This window comes from Myotis brandtii, unplaced genomic scaffold (assembly GCF_000412655.1).
Source record: "Myotis brandtii unplaced genomic scaffold, ASM41265v1 scaffold177, whole genome shotgun sequence".
Taxonomy (NCBI): domain Eukaryota; kingdom Metazoa; phylum Chordata; class Mammalia; order Chiroptera; family Vespertilionidae; genus Myotis; species Myotis brandtii.
Window position 1 is genome coordinate 64167 of NW_005356555.1, and position 21267 is coordinate 85433.

Below are 21267 nucleotides of genomic sequence, written 5' to 3' on the forward strand. Positions count from 1 at the left end.
TCCCAAAGCAATCTATATATTGAACATAATCCCTCTCAAAATACCAATGGTGTTTTTCACATCACTACAATAAATAATCCAAAAATGTATATGAAACCATAAAAGACCCTGAATTGACACAGAAATACTGAGAAAGAAGGACAAAGTTGGAGGTATCATGCTACCTGATATCAAACTATGAACTATGCTACGGTTATCAAAACAGCATAGTGCTGAATAAAAACAGACATATAGATCAATGGAACTCAACAGAGTCCAGAAATAAACCCACACAAATATGATCAATTAATAGATGACAAAGGAGGCAAAACAACATACAATGGGGTAAAGACAGTTTTTTCAATACATGGTGTGGGGAAAATTGGACAAATACACACACAAAAATGAAACTACATGACCTTCTTAAACCATATACAAGAATAAGCTTAAAATGGATTAAAGGCTTAAATGTAAGTCTCAAAATTACTATAAGAAAACAAAGAAAGTAAAACCTCAGATATTTTTCTTAGCAATGTATTTCTTTTCATATTTCTCCTCTGGTAAGGGAAACAAAATAAATAAACAAATGGGACTACAGCAAACTAAATAGTTTTTGCACAGCAAAGGAAGCCATCAACAAACAAACAACCCCCTGAATGGGTGAATATATTCTCCAATGACATATCTGATAAGGGGTAAATATCCAAAATTTATAAAGTACTTATACTATTCATCATAGGAACAAACAATCTGATTTAAAAGTGAGCTGAGGACCTGAATAAATATTTCTCCAAAGAGGACATACAGGTGGCCAATACAGGTATGAAAAGATGTTCAACGTTGCTAATCATCAGAGAAATGCGAGTTAAAACCACAATGAGATATCACCTCATGCCTGTCTGAGTGGCTCTCATCAATAAATCAACAAAGAATAAGTGTTGGCACTGTTGGTGGGTATGCATATTTGTACAGTTACTATAGAAAAAAGAATGGAGGTTTCTCAAAAGAATTAAAAATAGAACTACCTTATGGCCCAGTGACTTCACTTCTGGTTATATATCTGAAGAAATCCAAAACACTAATTCAAAAGAATACATGACTCCTATATTCATTGCAGCATTATTTACAATAGCCAAGATATGGAAGTAACCTAAGTGCCCCAAAACAGACAAGTAGATAAAGAATAGGTAGTATATATACACAATGGAATACTACTTGATCATAAAAAAGAATGAAATTGTACCTTTTGAGACAGCATGGATGAATCTAGAGAGTACTATGCTCACTGAAATAAGTTTGACAGAGAAAGACACATATCTAATGATTTCACCTATATGTGATTCTAAAGAACAAAATAAACAAACAAAATTAAAATAGATTAATAGATACAGAGAAAAACCTGATGGCTGCATGAAGAGAGGAGCACAGGAGGAGGGGAGGGGGGACCACTGTGTGAAAAAGGTGAAGGGATTAACCAATACAAGTTGGTAGTTACAAAATAGTCATGGGGATGTAAAATACAGCATACGGAATATCCTATAGAATAAGGAAGTAATATGCAAATTGACCATCACACCCTTGCAACATGATGGCTGCCCCCATGTGGTCAAAGATGGCTGCCCCATGTGGTCAAAAGATGGTCGCCACAAGATGGCCAGCAGGGGAGGGCAGTTGTGGGTGATCAGGCCAGCAGGAGAAGACAGTTAAGGGAGACCAGGCTGGCAGGGGAGGGCAGTTGGGGGCAACCATGCCTGCAAAGGAGGGAGGAAAGTTTGGGGTGACCAGGCCAGCAGGGGAAAGCAGTTAGGGGTGACCGGGCTGCAAGGGGAGGGCAGTTGGTGGTGATTGGGCTGGCAGGGGAGCAGTTAGGCATCAATCAGCCTGTGGTTAGGGGGTAATCGGGCTGGCAGGCAGAAGTAGTTAGGGTCAATCAGGCAGGCAGGCAAATGGGATTGGGCCAACAGGGATCAGGCCTAAACCAATAGTCAGACATCCCCTGAGGGGTTCCATATTGGAGAGTGTGCAGCTGGGCTGAGGGACACCCCCGTCTCAGTGCATGAATTTTGTGCACCAGGTGTCTAGTAGTTCATAATATTGTAATAACTATGCATGGTGCCAGGTGACTACTTGAAATATAGTAGGGATCTAGTTGTAAAGTATGCGTTATCTAACCACTATGCTATCTATTTGAAAATAATACAAAATGATCTACACTAATAAAAGAGAAACATGGTAATTGGCGTACGACCGCTACCCTTCCCATTGGCTAATCAGCATATCCTTATGCAAATTAACTGTCAGCCAAGATGGCGGCCGGCAGCCAGGCAGCTGGAAGCGAACATGAGGCTTCCTTGCTTCAGTGACTGCAGACTCCAACGTTCCCCGCCTCACTTGCCGGCCACTGAGTTGCAAATCTAAGCAACTATGTACTATGTTGTAAATAAGAAGCTAAACAAAACCCTAGAAACCAGCTTTCAACCTGCCGGGATCTCAGAGCTGAAGTTATACATTGTTTCGATTATAGAATGGCAAACAAACCAGATACGAAGCCTCAGAGCTAGAGCCAGAGCTAAAGCTGGCCCAGAATAAAATAAAAAAAAAGAGAAAAAAAAGGAGCGGTTGGAAGCTTCAGTCAACAACCGCCAGCCTGAAAGCAGCCCTCAGCCCCTCACCCAGACTGGCCAGGCACCCCAGTGGGGACCCCCACCCTGAAGGGTGTGTGACCAGCTGCAAACAGCCATCATCCCCTCATCCAGGCTGGCCAGGCACCCCAGTGGGGACCCCCACCCTGAAGGGTGTGTGACCAGCTGCAAACAGCCATCATCCCCTCATCCAGGCTGGCCAGGCACCCCAGTGGGGACCCCCACCCTGAAGGGTGTGTGACCAGCTGCAAACAGCCATCATCCCCTCATCCAGGCTGGCCAGGCACCCCAGTGGGGACCCCCACCCTGAAGGGTGTGTGACCAGCTGCAAACAGCCATCATCCCCTCATCCAGGCTGGCCAGGCACCCCAGTGGGGACCCCCACCCTGAAGGGTGTGTGACCAGCTGCAAACAGCCATCATCCCCTCATCCAGGCTGGCCAGGCACCCCAGTGGGGACCCCCACCCTGAAGGGTGTGTGACCAGCTGCAAACAGCCATCATCCCCTCATCCAGGCTGGCCAGGCACCCCAGTGGGGACCCCCACCCTGAAGGGTGTGTGACCAGCTGCAAACAGCCATCATCCCCTCATCCAGGCTGGCCAGGCACCCCAGTGGGGACCCCCACCCTGAAGGGTGTGTGACCAGCTGCAAACAGCCATCATCCCCTCATCCAGGCTGGCCAGGCACCCCAGTGGGGACCCCCACCCTGAAGGGGGTGTGACCAGCTGCAAACAGCCATCATCCCCTCATCCAGGCTGGCCAGGCACCCCAGTGGGGACCCCCACCCTGAAGGGGGTGTGACCAGCTGCAAACAGCCATCATCCCCTCATCCAGGCTGGCCAGGCACCCCAGTGGGGACCCCCACCCTGAAGGGGGTGTGACCAGCTGCAAACAGCCATCATCCCCTCATCCAGGCTGGCCAGGCACCCCAGTGGGGACCCCCACCCTGAAGGGGGTGTGACCAGCTGCAAACAGCCATCATCCCCTCATCCAGGCTGGCCAGGCACCCCAGTGGGGACCCCCACCCTGAAGGGGGTTATAAACTACAATTGAAAAATAAATTATTTTTAAAATAAAAAATCTGATATATAAATTATAATTATATTCTGATAATTATCAAAAATTACACAAATAGATAGATTGAAAAGACAAAATATACTTCTTCAGGCTTATTAGAACATAAAGTCATTTTTATAGATTACATATGTATAAAGACATTAAAAAGTTATATGCCCATTTTAGATGAATTATGTCTAATTACATAAGAGATATTTTTTCATTAGATAGGCTTTTCATTATAATTTTATGCCTACCAAGTATCTGATCAGCTGTTTTCCTCATCACGGAAAAGCAGAAACTAAAAGTAATAAATATAAGTGTCTGGTCTTTAGAAGGTTTTACCACCACTGTATTCAACGTTACAATTGGATTCTAAATGACAAGTGTAAAGAACAAATGGGTTATGAATAGTTTTACTCTACTTTAGGCTCTACTTTTCTTAAGTGAACTTAAACTCCAGTCCATAAAGCTTTTCAACCTATTCCCAGCCACCATTTCTGCAGACTTCTTGTCTAAAGTAGAAACGCAATTCCAATCATGATGTTTAGTAGCTCCCATCTGTTTTGGACCATCCACTGCCCAGCCATGCTCTGTTACCTGGAACCAGCTTCAAGGCATTCTCCAGGTACTCATCTTCTGTGATAGGGTGTCCATTTAACTCCAGCTCCAGGGAGAAATCCCGTACGGCCCAGATAAAGTCTGGAAAGAAACTCACAAACTCTGATGAATCTTCTACTCCATCTGGTGTAGGGGAGGACTTTGCCCTGATGAGTTCTGTCAGCTCTGCCACATAACTAGTACCTGGCTAAGGAAAATAAAGTTTCTACTCATAATTCCCACATTTCTCTGATTAAAAAAATATATATATTACAAACACTCTCTTTTACTCTGGTTCCTTTTGGTCTACCAAAGGCAAGTAAGTGAGAGGGAAGGAGAAACTGACTGGATCTCCATTCCCATTGAAGCCATGACACATGGAAGTTGGGTTCCTGGAAGGATACTGCAGCTGCTCCAGGGCTTGGTGGTTGATGGTGCTCAGGCTGTTGTAGACAAAGCTGCTACACAGAAGCACGGCCAGGGCAAAGATCCACGAGTCATTCTTAGTGTCGCCCTAGAAGTACATTAGGGCAAGACATTTAGGGGTTTACCCATATAGAAATTCATTCAGACACTAAGTCTAACAGTCATTCATTTTATTTCAGGTAACTTACTCACCATGCAAACAAGTAAGTTTGAAGATGGGCATAAATATACATATTAACTTTAACAATTATAAAGACATTTCTTGTGACTATGATTCTTTCATATATAAAAGGATTTTGTCATCACAGGGTTTTCTTTTTAATGAATTGGATGAAATAAAATAACATATAAAGTAATTTAGTGCAGCACCTGGTGTGCTATTAGGTTCAATGAATGGTATTAGCACATATTTATTCTACATATATTTGTTGGTCATGGACTATATAAAATATTCCATAGTTAACATAACTGGGGATATATTCAAGAAATGTTTATGGGAAGCTACTGAATATTTCTACTGTTGTTAAAAATAAAAAGCAGTTTAAAATGACAAATATTACTTTCATGATGACTACTTCAAAGCATGACAAACATCTATAGCAAGGAATATAACAAGAATAATATCTATATGATGCTGACATCAATATAACATATATAAGCATTGAAAACTTTAGCTATAGTAGTAAATGAATGGTGGGAGGGAAGATATCAACAAAAGAACTTGGATGCATATATGCACAAAACATGGACACTGACAATAGCATGCTGAAGGCCTGCTGAGGGGATAGGTATGAGGAAGAGGTGGTATATAGGAGGGGAAGAAGGAAAAAATATGTAATACTTTCAATAATAAATATAAATTTAAGAAGTATTAAATTAAAATTTACAAGTCTAGCATGGAAGACCAGAGTGCTGAAAGTTGAAAGATTTTATATAACATGAAGACTTCCTCAGCATCTTGATTGAAAATTAAAACTTAACAGGTTGTGAATTTGAATAAATGAAGGTATCCTGCAGGTGGGAAGACCCACAGAAGCAAAAGTAGACATGGCCGCACACAGAAGTCTTTTTAATAAAAGTAGAGTTATTTGATCTGACTGGAACAGAGGGTAGGTCAAGAAGTTAAAGCTGGATAGTGAGCCTAGTGCAACCAGATGAAAGACCTTAATGGAGGGGTTAATTTGTTTGTATAAAATACAGCGGGTCTAAATACCGGCACAACACAGAATTTTGTTTTATTATAAACACTGTCTAAAGTTGTTCCCCAGATCAAAAGTGGAAAATACCTAGAAAATTTTGGAATGAAATGCTGATTTGCTGATTTACATTCCAAAGCCCAATTTAAAAAATGATTATAATAAGAAATGGCACTTATGACACACAATAGGTTATTTAGTCAGCAAAACTATTTGATATCCTTTATAATAAAGAGCTAATCTGCTAATTATACTGGACACTGAAATGACCTTCCAGAACAACCTGCGGAACAACCAGTGAGTGGGGGGCAGGGCCAGGAGCCTGTGCCCCCAGGCCAGCCATGGCGGTACTGGCACCCCCCCACCCCCCGCTTCCACAGAGGCAGCGGGAGAGGCGGTGGTGCAGGCTAGTCCAGTCCTGGCGCCACGCCATCTGCAGAGGTGGCCGCAGGTGAGAGGGCCTAAGCCGCAATTGGACATCCGTCAAGGGCTCCCGGGCTGCCAGAGCAATGTCTGACTGCCAGCTTAGGCTCCATCCCCAGGGAGTGGACCTAAGCTGGCAGGTGGACATCCCCCCTGTGGGGTCCTTGACTGGGAAAAGGTGCAGGCCAGGCTGAGAGACCACCCGAGTGCATGAATTTTCATGCACCGGGCCTCTAGTATAAAAGTAAACACAAAATTTTAAGTATTCTTTGGGTAGAAATAGAAAGTTATAGAAATTTAGGTACTAGTTCTAAATAAGTCTCAAACTAAAGCAGAAAAGGGGAAATATTTCATTTTACCCTTTAGTAGAAAACTAAAGTATCAGAAACCCATCTTAAAATGTTGTAGGACAACCACATGCTTTTATAGAACCATTTCATTCCGAGTTGTCTCAAAGTCTTCCAGAATGCTTGGTGAGTACTTGGTGAACTTCACCAGAGGACTGCAAACTTTTTGAGGGCAGGGCTTTTACATGGGTCACTAGTATCTACAGTACTAACTTAGAGATGGGGAATATGGTGCTCAGCAATTGTTTATTAAATTGAATCAAATTATTCACGAGTGCCTAGAAATAAAAGAAAATTTACTCAATGTACCATGACACCATACCTAGAAATAAAAGTCAAACAACCAAGAATTTGCCTGATATATAGATTTCTAGATTTCACAAATAGATCAAGCAGTTGAATTAAAGAGTTCATTATGAGACTATCCAGGTTGAAAACAACTTATCTGTGACCCTCTGCCTTACCTTTTCCACATCGCCCAGGCCCTCAGTGTCCAGAAGGACCAGAGAGCAATCAGGCTTACAGGGGTGAGGGACACACCACATCCAGATGCCCTTGGTTTCAGACTGCACCGTAGAGCCCAGAGGGAAACCTATAAAGGAAGGGGAGACCCAGCTCACAGTGACAACAGACAATCTAAGCAGCCAAGGGGCTACAAAATCAGACTTTTTGGAATGGAATTATCCCAGAATATAAGATGGTGCATTCTCTGTTCTGTAAGAATGCTTTACTTTGTGTGTTATCTATTTGAAGGAGGAGATGAATGTTAACTGTGAAAATGATACCCAGCAAGAGCTCAAAATGGAGGTGAATCCATGAATCAGACATAATAAAGGTCATGAATACCATAATAAGAGTATTTTAAAAATGGTCCAGTAAAGGCCGAATAGAAGTGGATAGAAGAGAGACATCTAAAGAAAAAGAAATTCAGATAGTATTTTTCCAATCAAAATGATAAAAATGACAAATGGTGTGGGAGAGGTTGTTAACAACAATGGGATGTGAACTCACAAAAATCTTTAAACGTGGTGATAGATATGAAAACATCTTTATACATTCATGGGAAAAACAAAATTCTATAGAGAGAGCAAAACATGTTATGAGCAAGAGAGGAGGCACAATTTCAAGACCCCAGTGTTGGCACAGGTAAAAGAAGGAGTATAGACTATGCATTACTAGGAGGGGTTTTCCTTAACAAGAGTAAAACCTGAATATGGTAATTGAATATTTTAAAGTAATAATTTACTGAGGATAATTAAACTTATAAGTTTGTTTTGTTGAGAGGAGTGTAGTTCTCACTTCATGTAACCAGGGAAGAAAACTAATAAGCTGTCATATAGTTAGAGTAAAAACAATTGGCCTCGACCTAAGATAATACCATTAAGGTAGTAATTTATTAGTAAAAATTAGAAATAATAGATTGGTTTGTTGAAAGGCATTTCATTCTTTCTTTATGTGACTAGTGAAAAAAACTAAGAAACTCTGATATAGCAAGAGTCAAAGAATTGTCCTCTGCCTGAGACACCACTCACCGTGATTCTGTCCTGCAAGCCGATTCATCAAGTAGGATTTGCCTGTACGATACAGTCCTACAATGGCCACGACCACCACTGGCTGAGAAATCTGGCCAAGAATCTCTAGAGCTTTCTGATTCACTGACAGCTGCTCATTGTTGTTTTCCACCAGGCAAATGGGGGCCGTCATGTTGGGTCTAGATGCCATGGCAACCTGCCAACCTAGAAGAAATCCCAGTGGAAATAAGCTTACAATGCTATTCTCTGAAGCAGAGTCATGCAAAGCACCCGTCATCTTAAGACAGTGTGTGTGTTCTACTTTCCTTCTGGCACAGTAGCATAGGCCAAGCCCTACAGTGAAAAATTCATCTGTTTTTGGTTCTATACTTACAGTGAATCTCTGGAAGGGCCAACGTGTTCCAATGCTGTGAGGATCTCAGATTGAATATTATTGCTGCACTAGGCAGTCACATCTTGTAATGCAGTTGAGTGGCTCTACCCTATGCCAGGGTCACCACTGAGAAGCAAATCCATCACCTCATGTGAACATCCTCTCCCCAAACTTAAGGTTTAACCAGCTGCTAAAAGGATGCTGAGGAAGGACCTGCCTGGGACCAGAGCAACCTGAGGACACAGCCAAGAAATTTTAAGCCACAGGTTTCATGCATTGCTGGAGGCTAATTCCAGCAGGTCTTAATTATGCAAGAAGTTCAACAGAGGGCTAATGGAACTTGGGGCTTCAGCAGGGCTGAAAATCTGCATGTTATTACCTCCTGCTGAACAGTTGTATGCATTTCCCCTAACCTGATAATCCTTTACTGTTTACCAAACCTTACCTTTGATATGTATATCTACTTTGCTACAGGGAAAATGTGGGAGTAAAAAGCCTGGGTCTGGAGATTCTGAGAGCTTAGTCACTAGAACTAAGTTTCCAGCTGGCTTTCCCCAAAATACCTTCCAAATTCTTATTTCTTCTCTAGTCTCTTCACTCATTTATGTACAGCCCTTCTCCAGATTCCTGAACCCTAGTAGCTGCAAGGAAATACAAGACTGTGACAATGCATCTCACCGTCTTGTAATCCTAGTTGTTGAGAACAGCTGTAGAACTAGTGATGAGTATGACTAGTATTCATCACAGTCTGAGGTTTTAGGTGGACAAGTTGGTTTGACAAGTGACAGACCAATAAAATGTAATATCTGTGGCTCCATTTATGATACTGAAGAGACTGAAGGAGTTTGGGGTTCCAGAAGAGAAACAGCTTTTGATTTTTCTCCTTTTTTAGAAGTCTTCAAAATCCTTTTGACCACAAAGTTTAACAGTCATCCCCTATTCAGAGAAACTGAGTCATGTGATATTTATTTTGTTTTTCAAAATGAAGTGTGCATCAAAATTTAAAAGTAGACAGATATTATAAGCTAATAAAAAGCATATATTAATAAAACAGTCAATAAAGAATATCAAGAAGACCTCACAAATTCTGCATTCTCCAAGTCCTGTTAAAAATATCCGTGTGAAAATATCAAGTGGCTGTGCATTTCCTGGACATGTCTGACCTAGGACTTTGTTAGGGTGGAGAAAGTACTTCTTATATCCCAGGAAGGGCTGTGCTGGTCCGTCCTAATTTTCAGACCATACCAAGAATGAAGCTGAGCCAGGCAGTGTCCTAAGCAAGTTTGAGCCTGAGCAGTGAATTATAGCCTTGTAATGAGACACACTGCTCCTTTCCCAACTTTTAGACTGGGAGCTGGGGGTGAGGCCACAATCATAAGGCAGCACATCTGTGTTTAGCTCTCTTTCTTTCTTTCTTTCTTTCTTTCTTTCTTTCTTTCTTTCTTTCTTTCCTTTCTTTCTTTCATTCTTTCTTTCTTTCTTTCTTTCTTTCTTTCTTTCTTCCTTCCTTCCTTCCTTCCTTCCTTCCTTCCTTCCTTCCTTCCTTCCTTCCTTCCTTCCTTTCTTCCTTTCTTTCTTTCTTTCTTTCTTTCTTTCTTTCTTTCTTTCTTTCTTTCTCTTCCTTCCTTCCTTTCGTTTTTTTCTTTCTTTCTCTCTTTCAATCTTTCTTTTCTTCCTCTTTCTCTTTTTCCATTCAATAAATAAAGGCAAACTAGAGCTCTCTGAGCCAAGTCTGCTCTTGAGAAAAAAATTAAATTTAAAAAAATTAAATTTAAAATTTTGTGTAAGCAGTGAATCTAATGTGGAATTAGAATAGGACCACAAGTCCAACCTAGTGCACATTACAATGAGGAACACTGAGCTCATGCATGAAGAAGCTGCCTCCATGCCCCACCCCATCCCATTAAGCAGCCAGGAGAAGACCCTAATCTCTCAGCTCTCCATGCACCCACATTGTCTGCTATACTTGCTGCTGTCTGGTTATGTGAAGTCCTACTAGGCTGTCACCTCACAACTACCACTGCTCCTAATGAGGAAACTAAAGCCAGCAACTGAGCCCTGCAGTCCAGGCTACCAGGATACAGGTGTCCCTACCTCTCCATTCCTCAGTTTTTTTGAATCAGAAATTGAGAGGCTTAAGCTCAGGACCAAGTTGCTTGCAAAAGAAAGTAGAATTCCAACTTCTGTCCCACAGCTCCTCAGGTCAGTGTGTCACAGAACAACTCCCAGGTCCTTCTCACTCCTCCTTGCTCCCTCTCCTCCTCCCACTTTTCTGTTGCTACTTTACAGAAGTTTTTTTTTTTTTTTTTTAAAAAGAAGCAGAGGAATTTTGTTTTCATTCTTACAGAGGACTCAGCAAAACAACTGAACCTAAAAACAATCATTGATGTAATTTTTTGGTAGGGTCTAAGCATTTGGAAACTGCAGAATAAAAACGCAGCTTAGACTTTATAGTATTTTTAATAGTTGATTAAAATATATGAGAATGAAGTATTTCATCTAAATACCACTTTATAGAATCTTTGGAATACTAAATACAGTTCATACAATAAAGAATGTTTTAATATTTAAATTGCAGGGTAAGGATAATCTCTCTGTTTTTTCACTGTCCCACAGACATCCAGGAAATGTGTGAGATGCGGAGGGGGAAGATGAAGGAAGTGACTGCAACCAGCGCTTCTTAAGAAAGGACAGGTTTGGTTCCTCAGTCACAGAAAGGACTTCAGCCCCTTCAAGCAGGTGATGTAGGATGCATTCCTCCTTCTCACACATTTGAGGACTCTTTGTGCAGCCTGGGAGGGTGCCCAAGAGGGAGCAGCCCATCCCAGGAACAAGCTGTGTCCCCTGCCCTGCAGCAGCCTTCCATCCAAACAGAGGGGCTGAGCTGCCTCCAGTTTACAGTCCCTCCAGCCACCCCTCCTCTGCCCCCACCATCGGCCAGCTGCCTCCAAGGCTGACAGTGAAGAGCCTTCACCTCCAGTGCCAGGTGTGCTGTGCTGGAGCACGCTTTGTTATTGTTGATGTTAGTTAATGAACATGTGCATGGAAATCCAAGTCTCTGAGCTAACTTACCTGTCTCCTAAGCTGCAGACAGCAGATAAATTCTCTCCTCTCACCTTGCTCCTTCTGTGTCTGGCTCCCCGGGGTCCTCACAGTTCTCTTTAGAAGCTGAAAATCAAGCCGGATATTACAGTGAAACAGTTTTCAGTGTGGTTGAGAAGAACCGAAATCGAAAGGACACATCCTTTTCTGGGAAGTTGTGCAGCCGTTTCACCCCTTTCCCCTCCTCACGAAGGAATGTGATGGGCCAGGGTAGGAGGACCTCCTTATCCCACACCCAGAAATCCCTGGCTGGCACCGCCTCCTCATGGGGCTTGTGTTCCCTGACCCCACATGAACACAGCTGCAGGGCTGAATGTGAGCCAGTAACAGCAGGCTGACAGGTCTGCAGCCTGTCTCTCAGAGGTGCTTTGGAAAGGCAATAAAGTGTTTCTTACTCTTGTTGTTGTTTAATTTTATGCTAAGACTGCCTTTTCCTTTGTGGCTTTTTGGAAAACTCTTATTTTTAATTTATCCTTCCTCATTATCAATAACTGTGTGCATAAAACTCTTATTTTCCCAATCAAGAGATAATCACTAGTATTTTGTAGCATATGCTCCCACTTACTGTTGTGTGTTGTTTTTCTTTGTGGTGGCTCTGTGGGGGATTGTAAGGGTTCTGAGTTTACATTTTGAGTGTTTCTTTCAGTGAAATAACATAAAAATACAAACTCAAAAGTGAACATTCAAAATGAACAAAGAAATCATAACCATCAACAAGTTTTTAAAAGTTGACAAGTGCCAAAAGTATTATCTGTATTCTGGTTTTATTGTCTATTAAGTTTCATTCCCCATATTTGCATTTTCATCAGAATAGTAATGCAGAAAAAATATGTAATTGTACAGGATTCCACTCAGACTATTAAAAAAAACTGTAATCAAAGTATTATTGTTATACCTGCTGTCTTCTGGACAGATATAGGTAGGAGCTGTGTTATTAGAACAATTTTGGGTTAGTTTCATTGCTTCTTTTTCTCTGCCTAGAATTATCTGAGTTGGTTTCAAAGACATATAAATGTTAATTCCACTTTCATCAATATGTTTGGTTGAAATCGGCTCTTTGACAACATAGTAAAAACAAAGTAGCAGCAGCTAGATGTTAGATTTATTTTTATAGATTTATCATAAGTAGATTACTAAAATGAAAAACTGTTCCAAGAAAGCTGTTGCATTGAATACAATATCATAACATAAATTAAAAATCTGATAATTGAAATTTCCTTCTTTAATATATGATATAATAATACCGATTATGTTCTCATGGGAATGTTTGTCTTTTAATATGAGATTATATCCTAGACTTCTTATTTTCAGGGTTGTAACATAATCATATTGTGTGATATTAGTTTATCAGTCTTTATAACTTGTCTATATTTGGGATTTTTTAATTTTGGCACTGCTATTGTTTTCCAGCAATACATAGTGGTACATTTCACTGGTACATGTAACATAATTGTGAGGACCATTGCCTTTGCATATTTAAATATGAACAAAGTAAGGGTCTCATTTTTGGATAATCTAAACCTTGAAGGATGTAAATATAAAATAAAGCAAGAAGTGATCAGTGTTAAGAAATGATGGTAGAAAAAAAGGGCTTGTGTCTACAAAAGCAACAGTTATTTATATTAGGAAGGGTTAGGAAGGTTTATAGATGGCTTCAGAGAAAAGTCTTATTTCTGTTGGGTCTTAAAGAATGACTCACTTTTGAAAAAAGAGGGATTGGAGGAAAGATATTTTAAGGCAAAGGAAGGAAATGATCAAATATACAAAAGTAGGAGGTAAATCCTAGATACCAGCCAAATCCAATGTAGCCAGTGTAGCGGGCTCACTAAGAATAAAGTAGAAAAATCAACTGGAACCTGGATCATGGACAATGTTGCACAGGCAGGTGGCGACTTTGATGGTTACTATGCATGCTCAGAGCCATGTTGGAAATCCATTTTATGGATGAGCCTTGAAATATTATGCTAAGTGAAGGAAGCCGTTACAAAAATCATGTATTTTAGTGTTCCATTTATATGAAATGCCCAAAATAGCCAAATTCATAGACATGAGTGTCCCGACCCGCCGGACGACAACGGGGGAACGCAGAGACACCCTGGGAGAATGAGACAAACAAGGGACACGACAGAATGGAGGCAAGACAGTGTTCTGATCAAGCCTCAACTTTATTTTTACAGCGTGTAGAATTTATATCGTCCTAGAGGAAGGGGGGTGGGTAAAGGGGTCTATGGGCGGTAACCTGTCACTAGAGATTTAGCAGGCTCCGGATGGCTGTGTGCTTATCAGCGGAGATGTGTGCTTGTCAGCGGAGATTTAACAGCTGTGTACTTAGGTAAGGGTAGGTTATCTTTTAACTCCAGGTTAAACCACAAGGCTTAATTGGTTCCCAGGAGCTGGCTTGGGGGGACCAGAAACCTATTGTGTTGTAAGCTGAAGATGTATATGTAATTTCTAATGGCTCCCAACACATGAGAATAGAGGTGGTTGCTTAGGGTTGGGGAAGAGTGTGTGGGGAGCAGGGAGGTAAAAGCTAAAGTGTACTAGGTTTCACTTTCAAGTTGATAAAAATTATCTAAACTTAAGTGGTGATGGTTGTACATATCTTAACACATGAAAAAAAAAACACTTTAAATAGGTGAATTGTATGGTATATGAACTGTATCTCAATTTTTAAAAATTATTTAAGAGGCTGATGCTACAGCCTAGAAGGCATATTACAGCCCCACCACTATAAGCTCAACTGGTCTTTCAAAGATTTCAGGTTCCTTCCATTCTGTTGTTCTCTACCCACTAAGGCATTGTACACATCTATAAGGTTTAAGGTTGAGTTACCCATGTCTGTTATCTAGACAGTAAATGGAAAAGAATAACTGGTGACAAATGAGCTCCCTGCCCAGACCCACAAGTAACATACTTGTAATTCTGCTCATACTCCATGGTGGGAAATTAATTGCAAGAAAAAGTATCTTTGGGCAGACTGTGTGTTTCTAACATGATGGCAACAATGGATCTGGACATGCTGGGCGGCACCCACAGCACACTGGCAAGAAGTGCTTTAAAGTGAAAAGGTAGAATGCAGTAGCCCTATGGGCCTGGGATACTGTGGTTGATAACTGTGCCATCTGCAGGAACCACATTGTGAATCTTTGCATAGAATGCAGGCTCACCAGGCATCTGCCTCTTCTGAAGAGTGCACCCATGCGTGAGGAGTCTGTCATCATGCTTTTCACCTCCACTACATCTCTCTGGGCTCAAAACATGGCACATGCGTCTACTGGACAACAGAGAGTGGAAATTCCAAAAGTATGGGCACAAGACAAAGAATATTCTTCCATCAAGCTCAACTGTGTTAATTCATTTAATGACTTGCCCTCCTGTTACTTAATTGTAAGTTAGATAGAACCAGATCTTTTCTGCTTTGCCTTTTCAGTTTTCTATTCCTGCAGTCCTATTGTGTTCTGTGTCAAATAAAAACCAGTAGGATTTTTTTAAGTATATTTAAAAATATATTTTATAACTATAAGTCACAAAAGTGTAATATTGGTAAAGGAAGAATTATTAAAATGAGTTCTTAAACTGAGGGAGGTTAATAAGATTTGATTGAACTGAAATGAAATTTTTGCATGTTCTATTATTTTAACTCCAGAAAAAATGACCAACCACCTTGTTGTTGAAAGTGTGTTTATTTGGCACCAAGTGTGCTCAGCTTGGTGGACTAGTGGAAATTCTTAGACAAGTCTCATTTTTTTAAATCTTTATTGTTGAGAATATTTCAGTGTCCTCCTCCCCCCCCCCCCCCCCACTCCACCTGGTTCCTGTCCCACCTTAGGCCTTCACCACCCTATTGTCTATTTCCATATAAGATCTTTGGTTAATCTCTTCCCACACCCCATCACCCCTTCCCTTGAGAAGATTGCAAATAGATAAGCCTAGTCTATTTTACTTTAGGCAAAAATAAAGATAGCCCAAATATAATGTCTGCACTATAAAAGTGAATGCAGATCCAAAACTGTGATATGTGAAACAATAAATGTTGACTATCTAAAAATCATAATAATGTACTCTCGCATTAAAAAAGAGCAGATAAAATTAACATAATATAATTCTCAAAGAGTCTGCATATAGATCAAGTATTATAAGGTTCTTGAATTGTTTTGAGGAGACTAAGGCGAGTAATTTGGGGTTTTAAGATTTAAATCTAAATATTGCCATTTATAATGTAATCAGTTAAAGAACAGAGAAAATTTTCAATTTCTATACTAGGAGACATAAAAATGATAATGATTTTCATACATCTCAATAAGTAAAAAAAACCACACACACGAAAAATGTCAATTAAAGTTAGAAAATATTTTGAAAACAAGGTAATCAACTTAGCCTAATGAATGAATGTAAAACTGTACAGCCAACAATAGTAGAATATGCTTTTTTGTAAGGCACATTAAGAAACTTCACATGGATTTTACCTTTACCAAACCACAAAGCAGGATTAGTTGTCTTATGCCAGATTCTCTAGATGCAAAGCCCTGGTGATGGGTTTGTGTTCATGTGATTTATTGAGGGCGCTCTTTCAATAGAAGGGAAGCGGGAGAGGGCAAGAAAATAGAAATGAAAAGAGGCTATGGTTGCAGGGAAAAAATGGATTCAAGCAGATCCACTGGAATCTCTGTAGCACAAACAGCACGAGAGTTTGTCTCTCCTTGAAGCAAAGTTCTAGACATTTGTACCCCATGAGGCATTATGTGGGGGCCATCCATCTTGAGCAGAGCAGCTACCATGGTGCTAAGGGAAATTCTCCAAAGGAAAGAGCAGCTGTGAACTTTTTAGCAATGAACACCCACAGCAATAGCAGGATGGATGCAAGGCCTTGTAAAATGATCAAACTGAGGCACTAACAGCAAACAGCTGCATAGTATTTCATAATGTAAATGTCCCACTGGTTTTCTATCCATTCATCTACTGACAGGCATTGGGCTGTTTCCAAATCATAGCTATTATAAATAATGCTGCCATGAATATAGGGGTGCATATATTCTTTCTGATTGGTGTTTTGGGGTTTTTAGGACATATTCTCAGGAGTGGGTCACTGGGTCAAATGAAAGTTCCATTTTTAATATTTTGAGGAAACTCCATACTGTTTCCCATTGTGGCTGCACCAGTCTGCATTCCCACCAGCGGTGAACTAGGGTTCCCTTTCTTCCACATCCTCATCAGCACTTGTAGTTTGTTGATTTTTTTTGTGATAGCCATTCTGAAAGGTGTGAGGTGATATCTCATTGTGGTTTTAATTAAACTTTCTCTTACAAACCAATTGGGCACCATTTTTTATTGCTGAGGTTTCTGCTGACGCATCCTTGTGTTCCCCCCTCTTCTCCAACAGACATTAATGAATTTTTAAAACACACTCATTTACCTCTCTATTAAGAACTGGAGGCCAGTCCTGGCCAGTATGGCTCAGTTTGTTGGAGCAACGTCCCTGCATGGAAGAATCATGGGTTTGGTCCCAGGTTTGAACGCGTTTGGGGGGGATGGTTCTTTCTCACATGAATTTTTCTCTCTCCTCTCCCTTCCTCTCTCACACTAATTTTTAAAAGGTAATTGGAGGTCAATTGTTAAAATAATAAACCTTCCTTTTATCTTTTTATAATATGGTATCTCAATATTTATTCTGCTATAAGAAAGAAGAAGGCTGTGTGTGAACAACTCTAAAAGTGCAAATAGTGCCCAGACACTTTTGTTTTGGAAACTCTATGGTAAATTGTACCATAGGAAAATGGGTGCACACAGTGTAAATTTAATTCCCCGCAGCTCTCTGGAGTTTTATTCAAGTTCCCAAACAAGCAGCAGTTGCACATTCCATGAATTTTTTTGCCCATGAAATACAAGTGGACCCCAGTGGAAGAATGTGGTGTCCAAAGAGAGTGTGCAAAGCACATCGGGGTGAGTGTTTTATTTGTCTAAACACTTTTACACACTCTGATATGGATTTAGATAGTCAAAACCAGGCTCAAGGATTGTTCTTACAGAAAGGCAGCTGATTTTTTGGAAATAAGCCTATGATTAAAGTAGCTCTTCACTGCTTTCAGTTTCAACATGAATTATGTTTCCACAAAATGCCATTTCCCGTGGCCTCAAATAACCTAAGAGATTGTTTTTCTGGCTGGAAAGCCTTTAGATTAGATCATTTTAAAACCTATTTACTGTTTAGCTTAAACTCATACAGTGTTATATATATACTAGTAGCCCAGCCCGGTGCACAAAAATTTGTGCACTCGGGGGTGAGAGTGAGGAGTGGGGCCAGACCCCTCAGCCCGACCTGCACCCTCTGTCATGTTCCGGGACCCCGGCCACACCTGGCCTAGGCACAGGCCTACAGGCTTGGGCGGCCTGGCTCCCAAGGCCCCATTTTATCAAGAGAACAAAGGCGGCGTTATTTACAGCCCTCACAGAACCCAGTACAGTGCATCTGTGCGTACAACTGCCTCGTTCATGTGCCTGCTTCGCCCTACTGAATTACTAACATCTTGAGGACATAGCTCTGTCTTATCCTGCTTCAACTTCAGTGCCTGGCCTGGTGCCAGGGACCTGAGAGGGTTTGCTGAGAGAGTGAATAATGAGTGAGTGAATGAGTGAGTGAATGAGTGAATGAATGAGCGAGTAAGTGAATGAGCAAGCAGCTACCAGTGGGGATAGTTTGCACTCTGCTCTGGGCTGCCTGACGCAAACCCCGGGAAGTTCCCGCCCTGCTCCCAGCGGCCCCACTCCCCTCTCCCGGCTGCACAGTTTGCACAGGGCAAAGGCATCCTGGGTGTGCTTTTTGGCAGATCAGTGCATTAACACTTGCCAGCCTGGGATCCCAGCGGAGGGCCGTTTGTGGGCGTGGCCTGTGGCAGATCGGTGCATGAGTACCTGTCAGCCGGGGTTCCCCCCGGGGAGGGCCGTGTGTGGGCGTGGCTGGTGGCAGATGGGTGCATTAGCACCTGTCAGCCAGGGATCCCTGCTTGAGGGCCGTTTGTGGGCGTGGCCGGTGGCAGATGGGAGCATTAGCACCTGTCAGCCCGGGATCCCCTCGGGAGGGCCGTGTGTGGGCATGGCCGGTGGCCGATCTCTGTGGTCCTGCTGCCAGCCCTGGGTCTGTTCCCATACGGGCCGCCTGCTGCCCGTGTGGCAAATAGCAGGCCCGGATGGCAGCGGGGCAGGAGGGATGGCGCTGTCCAGCCCTGCCTGCAGTATGCAAATTAGCCGCCATCTTTGTTGGCGGTTAACCACCATCTTAGTTGGCAATTAATTTGTATATCACCCTGATTTGCCAATGGGAAGCATAGCGAAGTTACGGTTAATTGCCATGTTTGTCTATTATTACATAGGATGTCAATTAAGCCAAGGCTGACAAGTAGACCCTGAGTGACCAATGAACAGATTACTCTGACACAGGTTTCTGTGAAAGAGAGGCTAAGGGACTGTTTTACTTTAGAAGTAAAAGCAATCCTGTTCGCCTGCCTCCTTTGCTTTTTATTATAACAGCTTGAACTCAAATTAACCTCTAGATACAATCAGCAGGGTAAGTATCTGTGAGAAAGCACATGCTTCTACAAGGTCGGGTCTTTAAAGACTAAACATAGAGATTCTAGCAAAACCCCCTGGGGGATCAGACTTGTTTAGAAAAGTCAAGGTAGGAGCTGCTGCCTTCAGCAAGGTCCCTTCAGAGACCCCCAACCTTTCGGAGAATCCTCCTTACAGACATTTTAACCAAGTCCCATGCTTTCCTACATCTCCCCTCTTTTTGTTTTGCTGGCTGCAGAAGACAGAGGGAGGCTGTGAACTTTCTACTTTGGAAGGTCGGGGTCTGTGAAGCGTGTTCACTGCAAGAGTTCTGATTTTGTGGAGTATAAGAAAAACAAAGAGAATTATGATGACAGCAGTGGTTAGCCAGATCAGGTACCAATTGATTTTAGGAAACTGTGTGGTGGGATCTATCCACTCCAAATGCTCCTTTACTGTAGTACAAGCACTAGGCTGTGTTTCATGTTTATTGATAGCAAGTAAGGACTCTAATTTGCCTTTGCTACATGTTTACTTCTTCAGTAAGGTTATCATGAAAGACTCCCCATAGATGCTTTTTAACATCAATCCAATGATGGTGACTACTGTTCCATTTTAAAGGGGTGACACATATGTGTTTATGCTCCCAATCACAATTAAGCCTGTATGCTATAGTATCCTGTCTTTCCCCCAGATATTCAATAGTTGCCTCTATTGCCTGTAGTCCAGCTAATATTTTTTTATTTATGTGCTGCTGTATAGGGAATTCCCTAATTACATTATAGGCCATATTGTCTACAAATGTGGCCGTCTTCACAGACTCAGAAAGGGCTGCCACGGCAATGCTGGCAGTAGTAAGAATACCAACAGCTGAGATAATGGCTGCAATGAACACTCCTAAAAGTCTTTTGGGCTGTAATTGGCTCAATGCTCTTTCTAAGACTTCGATAGCTGATGAGCCTTGCCATTTCCTGGTGAGATTAACAGGGATCAGGATTTCTGCTTCTCTTCTAAGCACCATAGCAGTGCTGATGTTCAATGAGGTTATATTCTGGGTGGTAATACAGGATGCAAATAAGCTCCTTCTCCAACCTGTGCTAGAAAAGGTTAACTATGGCTTATTAGTAGATTGGGGCCCATAACAAAGACATAGGGGTGAGTGGTGCAAATAGGGCGATTATCAGTAAGATTATTAGCAAAAGTTATACTATACTGGCCGGAGGAGTTCTGGTAGTCACTGTGCCATGCCAAGAGAGAGTTTAATCCGACGAGCTGGAATCCACAGTGGCCCTGTGGGGGTAGAAACACACGTATATCCTCTCCCCCAAGTTAATAATTCATTGGGTCCTTGAGTCCCATATTCCCCCTTTTTTGTTTTACTAGTATGTTTGTTGATGTTGAATGGGCATGCTTAATAATGGCCTGCCCTTGTGGATTGTAAGGGATTCCCATGGAATGCTGAACGGACTAAGTCCTGTAAAAGATGATAAAGGTACGGCTGCTATAAGTAGGCCTACTGTCAGTTTTTATCTTGGTTAATCTATGTATATATAAGCCTAAGTGACTGTCTGACCGACCGGTACATATGACACGCACTGACCACCAGGGGGCAGATGCTCAACTCAGGAGCTGCCAAGGTGCCATGACTTGGCAGCGGTGGTTCTCGGGTGACACACCCCAGAACCAGAGAGGAGGGAGCCCAATTCCTCGCAGGGCTGTGCAATTCCCCCTTTGGCCGTGGGTTATGTTGTTGCTGGGGCACTGTCGGCCTGGAATCTTGTTTACTGCACACTTGCATTTGCATTCCACACCCTGTACAACAGCAATTTTGCAGAGTGCCCTCTCACACTCTGGGACCCCTATCCATCTATATATATGAAAGGCTAAGTGACCATCCCTCCGACTGTCCAACCAGCTGGTACATATGATGCGCACTGGCAATTTAAAAATAAGCATTGACTCACACATGTGTGATACACATAAAGCTATCACTGTTGCCAATTGCATGTGTGTGTTTTTTGTTTTTTTTTTTAAATATATTTTATTGAT

The 21267-nt window shown here is 41.8% G+C and overlaps 1 protein-coding gene and 1 pseudogene across 2 annotated transcripts in view; one reads left to right on the plus strand and one right to left on the minus strand.

Moving 5' to 3' along the window:
• LOC102247043 (guanylate-binding protein 6-like) overlaps positions 1-21267 on the minus strand; it is a 203135-nt gene that overhangs the window by 19293 nt on the left and 162575 nt on the right. For both annotated transcript variants that reach the window (XM_014537340.1, XM_014537339.1), the window contains exons 14-17: positions 8202-8405; positions 7134-7261; positions 4682-4791; positions 4278-4474 (exon numbers count right to left, since the gene is read on the minus strand). In XM_014537340.1, the coding sequence (XP_014392826.1) occupies positions 4278-4474; positions 4682-4791; positions 7134-7261; positions 8202-8405 (639 nt within the window). The remainder of the gene's footprint in view (positions 1-4277; positions 4475-4681; positions 4792-7133; positions 7262-8201; positions 8406-21267) is intronic.
• On the plus strand, positions 14654-15061 carry LOC106725616 (annotated as a pseudogene).